General features: G+C 47.0%; 5 protein-coding genes across 5 annotated transcripts; 2 read left to right on the forward strand and 3 right to left on the reverse strand.

Annotated features, from left to right (window-relative positions):
• Positions 1-509: 509 nt before the first annotated feature.
• On the forward strand, positions 510-1,514 carry TEOVI_000701500 (uncharacterized protein; the record flags this gene model as incomplete). Its single annotated transcript, XM_067220647.1, has 1 exon — positions 510-1,514. The coding sequence occupies one exon, from the start codon at positions 510-512 to the stop codon at positions 1,512-1,514; it is 1,005 nt and encodes a 334-aa protein (XP_067076748.1).
• A 472-nt stretch (positions 1,515-1,986) lies between these two features.
• TEOVI_000701600 (uncharacterized protein) lies at positions 1,987-2,292 on the forward strand (the record flags this gene model as incomplete). The annotated part of the gene is made up of 1 exon (XM_067220648.1): positions 1,987-2,292. One exon carries the CDS (start codon positions 1,987-1,989, stop codon positions 2,290-2,292), a length of 306 nt encoding a protein of 101 aa, XP_067076749.1.
• Positions 2,293-6,450: 4,158 nt separating this feature from the next.
• Positions 6,451-7,215, reverse strand: TEOVI_000701700 (uncharacterized protein; the record flags this gene model as incomplete). The annotated part of the gene is made up of 1 exon (XM_067220649.1): positions 6,451-7,215. One exon carries the CDS (start codon positions 7,213-7,215, stop codon positions 6,451-6,453), a length of 765 nt encoding a protein of 254 aa, XP_067076750.1.
• A 602-nt stretch (positions 7,216-7,817) lies between these two features.
• TEOVI_000701800 (uncharacterized protein) lies at positions 7,818-8,474 on the reverse strand (the record flags this gene model as incomplete). Its single annotated transcript, XM_067220650.1, has 1 exon — positions 7,818-8,474. The coding sequence occupies one exon, from the start codon at positions 8,472-8,474 to the stop codon at positions 7,818-7,820; it is 657 nt and encodes a 218-aa protein (XP_067076751.1).
• A 978-nt stretch (positions 8,475-9,452) lies between these two features.
• TEOVI_000701900 (eukaryotic translation initiation factor 2 beta subunit, putative) lies at positions 9,453-10,394 on the reverse strand (the record flags this gene model as incomplete). The annotated part of the gene is made up of 1 exon (XM_067220651.1): positions 9,453-10,394. The coding sequence occupies one exon, from the start codon at positions 10,392-10,394 to the stop codon at positions 9,453-9,455; it is 942 nt and encodes a 313-aa protein (XP_067076752.1).
• Between the last annotated feature and the right edge of the window lie 637 nt (positions 10,395-11,031).

The following is an 11,031-nucleotide window of genomic DNA, read 5'->3' on the forward strand; positions in this document are numbered from 1 at the left end:
CGGATCGTTCCCCCCTCTTCACCTAACTTCAGTGGATAAGTGTGAGGAAAGCAGGGGAAAGGACGGTGAAGTAGATACTTCATGTATACAACATGGGTTGGCACTGCCTTCGGAAGATATATGGCTGGAAGCTGGGCGTGGAAGAGTAAGTTAAGTGAGACCGCGCACCGGATCCTGTCTGCTCCATGGGAAGGATGAATGTGGTTGCGTTAGTTCGCCCAGGTGTGAGGAGAGGGGCTGTTTGCCATTTTCCTTTTGATCGATCACCGCTCGATGGTGTTTTCTTTGCAGCAAGTGGTTGTGTTTTACACTTTGAGCCACGTTTCAAAGAATGCAAATTGTTTTTGCTTTTCTTCATCCTTCCTCATTTCCCTCTCCAATTGGGGTTATTTCTTATTACGCTTTTTACCCTTTAAATTTGTACGCCACGCAAAACCTTCCGGAACCGGAGTGGCGAAGGAAACCGTTTGTGTTACAAGCGATCTTGATTGTTTAGCATATCATGCGAGATGTGGGGACCAAACCAGGAGGTAGCGCACCCGCGACACGACGGCAAATCATTCTACCTCCCATCAACTAGTGCGGCGGGTGCTGCTGCTCTCGGTGCTTCCCTACTGCCGCATAGTAACTTGGTTTGTGCGCCATTGAATCCTCATATAGCGCGGGAACCAGTGGATACTGCAACCGGGGATGGTGATGGGACAGTTCGTGCTTTACTCACACGGTTCCGTATTGAGAACGAGCGACTTCGTGATCAGGTAAAGGCGCACGTGGTGCAAGAAGCTCTCCTTACGCAGCGTTTGCAGGAGTTAAGTGCAAGAAACACAGCGCTCCACCTACAGGATTTCCGAAAGAGGGATAACGACGCTGTAGTGGAGAAACTGAAGAAGCAACTGGAGGTGAAGGAGATGGAGGTGCGTGCACTGCAACTTCAAGTTGGAGAGTTAAATGGTCGTATTTCAGCCTACGAGGAGGCGATTTCGCGCCCCGACCACCCCCAGGGTCTTTCTGCAAATTCGATGGATCGTGTGCGGGAGCTCATTTGTGAAGCTTTGAGCAGTGCAGGTTTTTTGACACGCGTCGCGAATGCGGTGGAGCACTGCCACCCTTCAACACACGAGGTAACAGATTGCCCCCGCTCAGTTGAAGAGTGCACTAATCATTGTCTCCAGGCTGCTATGCGCGGGAATAAGGAATTGCCTGGTGAAACAGCGGCGCGTGGTCACCATGTGTCTTGTGAGGAGCTCGCTTCTGCCCTTCGTGAGGAGGTTTTGTTTTGCGAAACGGTAGCGGTTCGTGTGGCCGCAAAGCTGTTCATGGAACGTTCGTCAGCGGATTCCTCTGCGAAGGCTGATCGTGGAACTGGTTTGCAGCATCAGGAGGAGTCCGCGCCTCCGCTTGCGAGGCCCACCGCCGAGTGTCCGGCGGAGGCGCATGAATTGCCGCAAAGTGACCGCCGGCCTCGCCGCAAGCCCGCCGCTCGACCCACCGTGGAGGATTGCGAAGTGCAGTGAAGTGCTTAATGATAGAAGAATATAGAAAAACGCGTCTACCCAATGTGTTTCAGTGCAGACCTTACTCCCTTTCCATATGCCGCCCGCCCCTGTGGCCTTCACAGTGAGAAGGAGGGATGCATGTGACCCGTGTAACTCTTAGGATTGCATCTCCCCTTGCAACTGACGCTGGGAATGTATTGCCGTCGGATGGGGGGAGGAGGTGGACAACAATGCTGTCAGCGATGGCGGCGTTGACGTTTTTTTTTTTTTTTAAAGCCCTCGTTAACTGTTATGTGGATTATTCTTCCTTCTTCCCATTTTTCTTTTTCTTATTCGACACATTATCGTGGTACAGAAAGAAGTAGCCGCATCAAAAAAGGTAACTCGACAGAGAGATAAGGCACTTCATTCTCCCGACTGGAATCGGTAAGAAAGGTACGAAAGCTACTTAGCGGTTGCCACAGCAAGCTAAAAGCGGAGGTGTTACATCATGTCCTCCGGTTTCCATTTTCATGACGTGTCCAATGACGCCATCAAAGGAATGCCACCGAGCGAGGCTTTACATAAGCACCTGGAGAATGCGCAGCTCGCGCACCGCATTTGCCTTGCCAAGGCACTAAAGGCTGGTGAACCCCCTGTGGAAAAATGTGCACTCACGTGGGGTGAAGTGCTCATACGGTACCAGGCCTGGTCCGAGTATCGCCCACCCTTCCAGGATAGTGTTGCACAGGCAAAATACAAGAAGTACTGGAGCAAAAAGCGACAGGACGAGGACGACAAGAATCCATTCAAATAACTGGTGTGCTTAACACGGGGAACGGGGCACCCCTTGGGAGTTGCTTGCTGTACGGTTCCAAGGAATGGCGTAACGTTGATGTGTGTGTTTTTAGCGGATATATTTTATTGCAGTGGCGTGTGTAGCAGTTGGTCGGGTAAGGAATTGAACGAAAATTTGTCTGTTTGTCGGCTGCTTTTTGCAGCCTTAGGAGCATGCTGGAGAGTATTTACACCGAATTAGTTCCGTTTCCCATTCAGTCTCTCTCCCCTCCTCAAATTTGGGGGGGGGCTTTTCATGATATTGTTGTGCACGTTGGTAAAACCAAAAAGATTTCTAACTAAACCTCTATCTCCTCCGCTTATTGTTTTCTGTCACCTTAGCTTTTTCTTCGTTAAAAGGCAATATAGCTCCACTACTCATGGGCGAGATGGGAATGGTAGGAAAAATAAATGCTCGGCGTGGCTGCGCAAACCAAATACACCTCTCAAAGCCATGTCTTTCTTAGTTTACGGAATTATTTGGATCTAAAGGACGGTGCTCTTGTCGAGAGGTGAGGTGTCTCCGAGATCAACCACGACACCAGGGCTGTTGATCATCCTTTTCGACTCCATTAGAAAAAGGCTCAGTTAACCACCCGCCATATGCAACAACCTCGAGGCAGTTGGCACCGCCTCAACTGCAACGCGAGCGGACGAAGAGGGTGAAACTGTGGGGTTAAAAAGTATTAGGGTCAATGAGGAAAGTGAAAAGGGAGGGAAGTTGCGGATATTAATCGAGGAGCGAAGGCGGATGTTCATTAGGGCATCCACTCTTCATTAGGTGCCAGAGGAAAGCTGCGTTGCTTACGCGTCGCGCTTTACACAATCGTGCGGATAGTGAATGAGGCCCCGCTCTGAAGAGTAAATAAGGCAGGAAACTCGGGCACCCGAAACAAAAGCCAGCAGCGCGAACAAAAAGTGGGAAGTTGGATAGCTGTAGGAAACGCGGCAGCACCAGCGAAGTTTAAACAGAGCCGAATGTTTCCACGGCGGAACACGAGGATATAGACGAAGGGTATGCCGAGTGGGGCGCCATTGGGAAGCACACGGCTTTTTTTTCTACTTTTTTCGGTTGCCAAAATGCTGCGAATTGCAACCGTACAACTGACTGAAGGCGGCCCACTACTCATAGTGCCAAGGTGTTTTTTTTATTTTTGAGCCTCCGAGAGGGATACTTCCCGGAAACGTTTTGAGGTTTCAATCGGGATCTTACGGCATGAAGTCTCCAAACAGATTATGAAAGGAGACACATGAAGGCAACATGGCCTCTGACAAAACGAAATGCGAGTGTCCCGGGCGTAAAATTACGTTAGCGGCACCGACGAGCACCGCATGGGGGCAGCTACTCGAAGCGAAAGATTAAGCGAGTAGCTGGTTGACACAAAGGCGCCTAAGCAAATAAGCACAGGAAACAATCTCGCTGAAGTTAAAGTTGCCGTTACACCTGGGGAGTGAGGGCTACATAAATGGAATAACTGGAGGAGACTCACTGGATAACAACTGTAATAAGCTGGCAGCGGGAAGTGGTCCCCTCCGTTTCACACCTCGTGAGAATAGAATTGTGCTTAGCCCTGTATGTTGGCATGTTCAAATACAGAGCGCTTGGTAAAGAATGTAATGGAGGGATTATGATCATCGCGCCCACTTTGTAATGAATAGGCGACGCCGGTGCCGTGACATCGCGGACCGCCCACGGACGCAGCGAATGGTAAGGAAGTGACGGAAGAAACGCACGAAAGACCGACAAAACGAGAAATAAAAAAAAAAGGTGGCGACACTCCCGGTTATCTCGTCAGAAATATCCACGGTTCACGGAGAATGCGATAATCGCTATAGCGCGGACGAGGCGTTTGTGTGGGACAAAGTGAAGCACTGTCTCTGGGTTGCCGCTGTTACTAGAAACTTTGCAGACAAGGGAAAAGAAGGCACGGGGCGTAACACGCAACAGCGGAGCGGCACACTTGCTTCGCGCATACGGATGACACGCGACCAACGAAGAGAGAAATTCCGCAACCGCTAGAGACTGGAGTAGAGCACCGAGAGTCCTTTATTCATTTGCTTGAAAGTTTAGCAACCTTAAGCGCACACCCACACACACACATAAAAAAAAAAAAAGATGCGGCTGGCGCGAAAGTTGAAGTTACAGCCGCACACATGGGTAAAAAGTTGGCACGGCTCCTTTACACATACCCTGGTGTGTGCGTGTGTGCGGGGGGCCATACCAAAAAGCTGGAGAATCTCTCAATGCATTACTGCCGACCACCGGCGAGGAAATCCAGTCCGTACGTCAAAATATAACGTAGGTGATAATAATGTCGATAACGGTTCCATTCCGCATTCCGACAACTCAAATAAGTGTATTGGTGAGTCCGCAAGGTCTCCACTTCCCCAGTTGATCCTCCCTGAGGAAAAGAATGTTGAGCGCCCACACCTGCGATGTACACATATAAATTTAAATTGTCATGCCACCAACGCGACCAAGTGTAATAGAACCAATTTGCAAGGTTCAGTTGAGGTGCCTTTCGTTTATGCCGACTGCTGAGCTCATAAGCTAGTTTGTGGTCGATAGTTTCACCCGGCCTCAAAAGGGAAGGGAAACGGTTACGCGATGGCATGATACTTTGGCTTTTTCTCTATAATATTGGTTTTGTAAAAAAAAAAAAGAGGGTAATGGGAAGATCATTGTGACCGGGAGGTCCAGTGAAGCATATAGTTTTTTTTTGCTGTTATTTCCGCCAAACTAACCAACGAATTGCCACCAAACCCGATAACACTCGGCAGTAGAAACTATCGGGAACTTTCCTAGAAGCGGCACAACGTATACCAGTGTCTTGAGCGCATTTGTCCGTCCACACCCCGCGATTTTCTCATCTTACCTCGCTTTGCTGCATTCCTCTCCTCCTTTCTTTATGTTCATACGCATATATGCTATGTGCGTGTGTTTAAGAGCCAGTGCCAAATGAAGATAACTGACTTGCCTCACCATCCCCTTGAATCCCGTACGTTACCTTGCCGACTACGTTTCCGCATCCACAACAACGTTCTAACCTGAGGTTCCACACTTAATAATCCTTCCTCTTTACCGCATGTGTATTCCAGCATCACGACGCGCTTAACTCATGCCAGCCGCCGCTGCCACAACATCCGCATCGATTACTTCTGCTCACCATCCTCAATAGCAATATTGTTTGTGTGTGTGTGTTGTATTTGTTTGGTTGCGCCACGCATGCCCTCCAAAGTCAATTAATTCACCCCGTTCCCAGCGATCAAAATACTCAGCTGAGTCGAAGACCGCAAACGGCACGCACCTTTCCGATGGTTATCCTCAGGTAGTTGGAAATTCTCTGAGGCCGGCCGAGGCCCAAGGCAGCAAAACAAAAAAAACAGCAGTTACGCGGGGGCGCACATAGCTTCATTTCCCCCCTTGGAAACGGGTCTGAGAAGCAGAACCATCCGTCTCCATAGCGGATCAAACAAAAAAAAAACATTCACGTACATGCTTATAGATTTCTATATGTGTGTGATATCTTCTGCCTGTGATTATATCTATCTTTCCTCTTCGTCGGATTCCAGTTGGTGGGGCATTTGTAATGTCGTTTTTTTTTTTCGTTTCCTTCCTTTTCCCTTTAAGGACACATATTACCGTGTCACACCCGTTTAAGGTTGGTTGCCCCCCCCCTCCCCATGTTTACGTCCATGCGTGCGTCAGCGCACAGCCGCCCCAATCACTGCTATTTCCAGCACTCCTTCACCAACGCGCATATCAACGGCATGGGGCCTCTCCTCGTTTTTCTCTCCCTCTACTGATATTGATATGTTCCTCGTTGCTTTTTTTTTTTTTTTGGAACCAATCACATACCATACTCAGGTATTGGCTTTCCATTCAACTCTTTAAGATTCGGAGGCGGGGTATAAATTCAGCAGCTGATTAATGCGTATGTGTGAAGGATCCAGCACAAACCCAGAGGCCTGTGATATTCACTTATTCTCCTTTTCTTTTCGCATGCTCTTTCGCTTTTACTTCGCCACATTACATCCACATGTATATATATATATATATATATATATATATACAATAATTTCCCCCTTATGGTTACCTGTGAAGTTCACTTTACACTCGCAAAATTTTCCTCATCCCTTATTCCCCCCTAATCTCAAAATCCGGTGTTACCGTCGTGGCGAAGGCTTGCAATTCGTCGTTACGTAGGGCGCGTGGTAAAGTTTGCGGGTGCCCGTTGACCGAAGGAGGAGGAAATGAGTTCTCAGGATTGGCGGGAGGCAACATGTTAACACCGGATCTTTCCCTAGACAGTTCCTCCAGACGGCGGAGGATGCCATCACAGGAGTTCTTTTGCCTTTTCCCCACATTCCACATGTATACTAACGCAGAATATAGCAATTTTCCAACATAAATCATTTTCTCTGTTAGATGCAACCTCTTTTTTAATTGCCCCGCGGAGAAGCCCAGTTCCCGAATCCAATCATTGAAATATCCGAAAATGAGGCGGAACAACTGAGAACCCGCCTCCAAATCTTTGATGGTTGTATCCCTTGAATCCAATGCCTCTCTCAAGTCATCAATGATTTTCCTCCTAACTTCATCAGCACCAACATTACGACCCACCATCGGCCAGTAATATTCCTGAAGGAGAGTGATAAACTGGGGATATGTTGTTTCAGTTTCTAGCGACCACATTCTTCCCTGTTCATCCTCAACGGTTGAATGGTTCGTATAAAGTTTTGGGTCATCTAATTTCATGGTTTCGTCAAGCCATGCAATGGCAAAGTTGATATTATATCCCCGGCCGCTCTTACCGATTCCACCGTGTGTAATTCCTTGTTTGCTCCCCACACTGCTATCAGTTGAATAGTGAACGCGCCCACTGTTTTCTTTGTTAATCATTAACGTTAATGTTTTTTTTCCTTTTGTATGGCAGTGACACTAGGCGTTCCCCGCCGCTGCAACGAACTAATATTACTTTTTTTTTTCTTCTGCACTACTTCAATTAATTGAGGGGTGCGTGTGAGTGCTTATTTTCGTGACCGCAGCAGCTTGTGGTTCTTGTGAGTACCCCCTTCCTTAGAGGGATTTTGGATTGTAAAATAAAATAAAATAAGATACGACAATAAATAAATAAGGAAAAGAAAGGAGGAATAATGGTACATTCAACAGAAAATGCACCCAAAAGCGATTCCGTCCCCTCCCCCCCCCTCCGCTTCCATGTCACCTCACCCATTACTTCCTCTTCCCCACAGCACCTTCGACAACAATCACAAAAGGTACAAGTTATTTTCCCCCTCCACTTCCTCTTCTTCATCTTCATCTTCATCCCCCTCCATTTGTACTTTCAGTCCACGTGAGCACTAAAACCATCGTTCAATGTTTAACACGGTTCAGTTGTTCCCATCACACGGACAGAAAAAGGACCGTATTTCCCACATTTGCGCCTTTCATAAACAAAAATAAACACACCCAAAAGAAAAGAAAAGTTTCCGCTTGCCTCTTCAGAAACCCAACCCCAGCAGCCAGTGGTGCAACACCATACGACCATCAAGTGCCACATTGTACACATAAATGGAGTGGCTCCGCACAAATATTTTTTTTGTTGGAAAAATCTTGAGCAGTTCCTCCTCAAAGCGGAACATATCGCCCTCCACCTGTTGAATGCGGAGGTAAAATGCTGGCATTAAGTTACGAGGATGCATAGAGAACACCTTCCCTGGAAGTACACCGTTACTGCTGCGGTGTACGAAAAATGGAATCGTATCGAGCGGATCAGCGGGTCCTAAAGGCGGAAGGTACCCAACAGCAGAATCCCTTCCCACTACACCAACTGCTTCGGGTTCTTCTTGACAACGTTGCGGTGGGCACAATTTAGCGAAGTCGTGCAATTTGTATCGGAGCGGTAGTTTCAGCAGCTCGTCGTAAACATCGCTTCGCAGCGCACGGTTCCATTTGCTATATTGAATTCGCGGCACCGGAAGAGCGGCCGCAACGTTCGCCTCAGGAGGCATTGCACCAGCAGAAATATTTGCCGCCACATCCGTTGGGCTCACAATGTTGATGTATTTTCCGGTACTGGGCATTACATCACGCCCCAGCGATGTGTTTGCCGCGGTTCCTCCGAGCCACACGCGGCGCAAACGTGACCGGTTCAGCATTTGTACCTAAGACGCTAAAAAGGATTAGTTCAGAGCCTCTCTGATTTTGCTGATTTCACCGCCAATGTAAAAAATTACGTATAAATGTATACGTGCGCAAGTAAGTAATATCCTAAGTGAGCGTGGATATGTCCGTTTACCAAAAACAAGCGTTCTTTACCCAACTCTCCACACAGCTCTGTGTGTGTGTGTCTCAATTGTTGAGGGCTGCTTCAACAGTTGAACAAACAATGCAGAAGAAAGAAGGAAAGCCAACAACGACAATATGTATATATATATATATACATGTGCACGCACACGAATACGTGCACGTGGTGAGGTAGACAAGGTTGTATAGAAGAATATCAAGGCATGAAGAGAAAATGGGGCTTCCTTTTCCCCAACGTGTGCAAATGTTTGCAACGGAATACTGCATTGCCTTTCTCTTTCTCCCGTGCTTTAGCAGTGCACTACGTTATGTATGTAGGAATGATGAGGCGCCAGGGTAGTGGTTTCTGCACGCTGAAGTGTTGCCACCTCAGACATACAAACATCAACCTCCTCTTTCCAGCTGCCATCACTAATATTAAATTCTTATATTAAGACTTCTTTCCCTCGTTTCTACAAAGTTTCATTGCACTCCTTGTCGGCCCCCCCCTCCCCGGATACGCCCATCGCTCGACCCTTCACTTCACTTTTCCCCCCTCTCTTTTCTTTTTCTTTTTTTCTTTTTTGAAAGTAGCCCCTCTCCTCAAACAAATCTGGAGCCTTTCTTTATGACATATAACCTGAACTGTTCACTCCATGCCATCATTCGCTTCCCATTTGCTATCGCCCCTTCGCATATGCACATGTACGCGCACACATACATACACGTATATATATACACATACACATATATATATATATATATTGTTGTTACCTTGTCGGATGAGGGTTTCAACACGACAGAGGGGGGAGAGAGGAGGAGGCACTAATACTTCAATATGTTCCTTACGCCTAAAGTGTCATGGCTTGGCGTCGTGCACGGGAACGTTTGCCAACCTGCGCACTGTACGTTGCCGATCCTACTGCTTGCACAGAGCGCGTAGCTGTGCACCAATTGCACCGCAATTCCATACGCCTACCCTCCTTCGTTAGTGTGGTGTCAATCTTGTGGCATGAGTTACACTTCACGTACTCGTCCAAATACTTTATCAAAATTTTATCGAAATCTGTCACTTTCTGAATTTCATACTTGAGAATGAGAGAGTCGTTGCTGTCAAGGTTCCCACCAACAGAGAGCTCCTTCTCAATATAATCCTTCACATCCTCAATAGGGCGGCTGAACACCTCACATATTCTGCGAAAGTTGACAATAACAACCTTCTTTTTACTTATTTTCTCCACCTGCGGCACAGGTAGCTGATTGCGCTCCGACATGCCGCTGCTCTCTTTGTTACGGTTTAGCGCAATAAAGATTCGCTGCAGCATATCGTTGTAGGTATATCCAGTGCAAACCTCAGAGCCCGTGCCGTTGGAGTTGTTGTTGTTGCTGCTGCTGCTGCCGGTAACGTCGAGGAAACGTTCCACACGAGGCGCATGATTTGTTTTCCGCCGTTGCTGATCAAACTCGGCCATCCGCCGCTCCACTTCGCTTCGAGTTACTTGTTGAAGCAACGCGTGAAGATCTGCCGCGCTGTACGTGTCGTATGCTATTGCAAAAATATCCTCTGCGACTACGGGACTCGGTGCTACCGGCGGTGGGGGATTTGTTGTGGTTGTGGTTGGGCCCGAAACGCTGGATGTTACGAAGGGATCTTTTAATGTCGTGGCCTCCTCATACGGTACCGCTTCACTCGCGCGCGGAGCTTTGGAGCGGCGGTTGTCACCAGCGGCATTTGCCCCTCGGGAACGGCCCCCAAGCCGTAACTCTTTTGAAACTTCCGGTTGTTCAGCCATCTTGTTGTCCTTCTTTTTTCCTTCTTTTCTCCCTTTATTGTTATTACTATTATCCTACTGCTTCTTAATTTATTTTACCCGCTTGCTTATATACCGCTACTTTTCCTCTTCTTGTAACTTCTAAAAGTTTTTATTTAGTTATTATTTTTTTTTTTTGCGTTCCCCGCACACGCTCACCCCCCAAACACCGGTGTTAATACGGAAAAAAAAAGAAAAAGAAATGGGGAAATTTTTGTAATGGTACATTTATTCGACCGGTTGTTTCTTGAAACCACTGCTTCCTTTTTAGTAACATTCCCCTTCACATCCGCAACTCTTTTCTTTTCTTTTGATGACATTCCACATATATATATATATATATATCGGGTAACGTTACTTCTGAATGTATTGCAGAGAGGTGTGTGTGTGATTACGCCTTGCATTGAAGTGCAGAAACCAACTCGTCGAGTGAGTTAATAATTATGACAATAATAATGATAATAAATAGTAATGATAATATAATTCAAATATGCGTTAAGAAAATAATGTCATAAATAAATAATTATATATATATATATATATATGTATACTTATGTAGATGAAGTAGACCTTCTTTTAATGGACTACAACTCCCCCCCCCCCCCCCCCCAAAAAAAAA

Source organism: Trypanosoma equiperdum, assembly GCF_001457755.1.
Source record: "Trypanosoma equiperdum strain OVI genome assembly, contig: ctg_1192, whole genome shotgun sequence".
Lineage (NCBI taxonomy): Eukaryota > Euglenozoa > Kinetoplastea > Trypanosomatida > Trypanosomatidae > Trypanosoma > Trypanosoma equiperdum.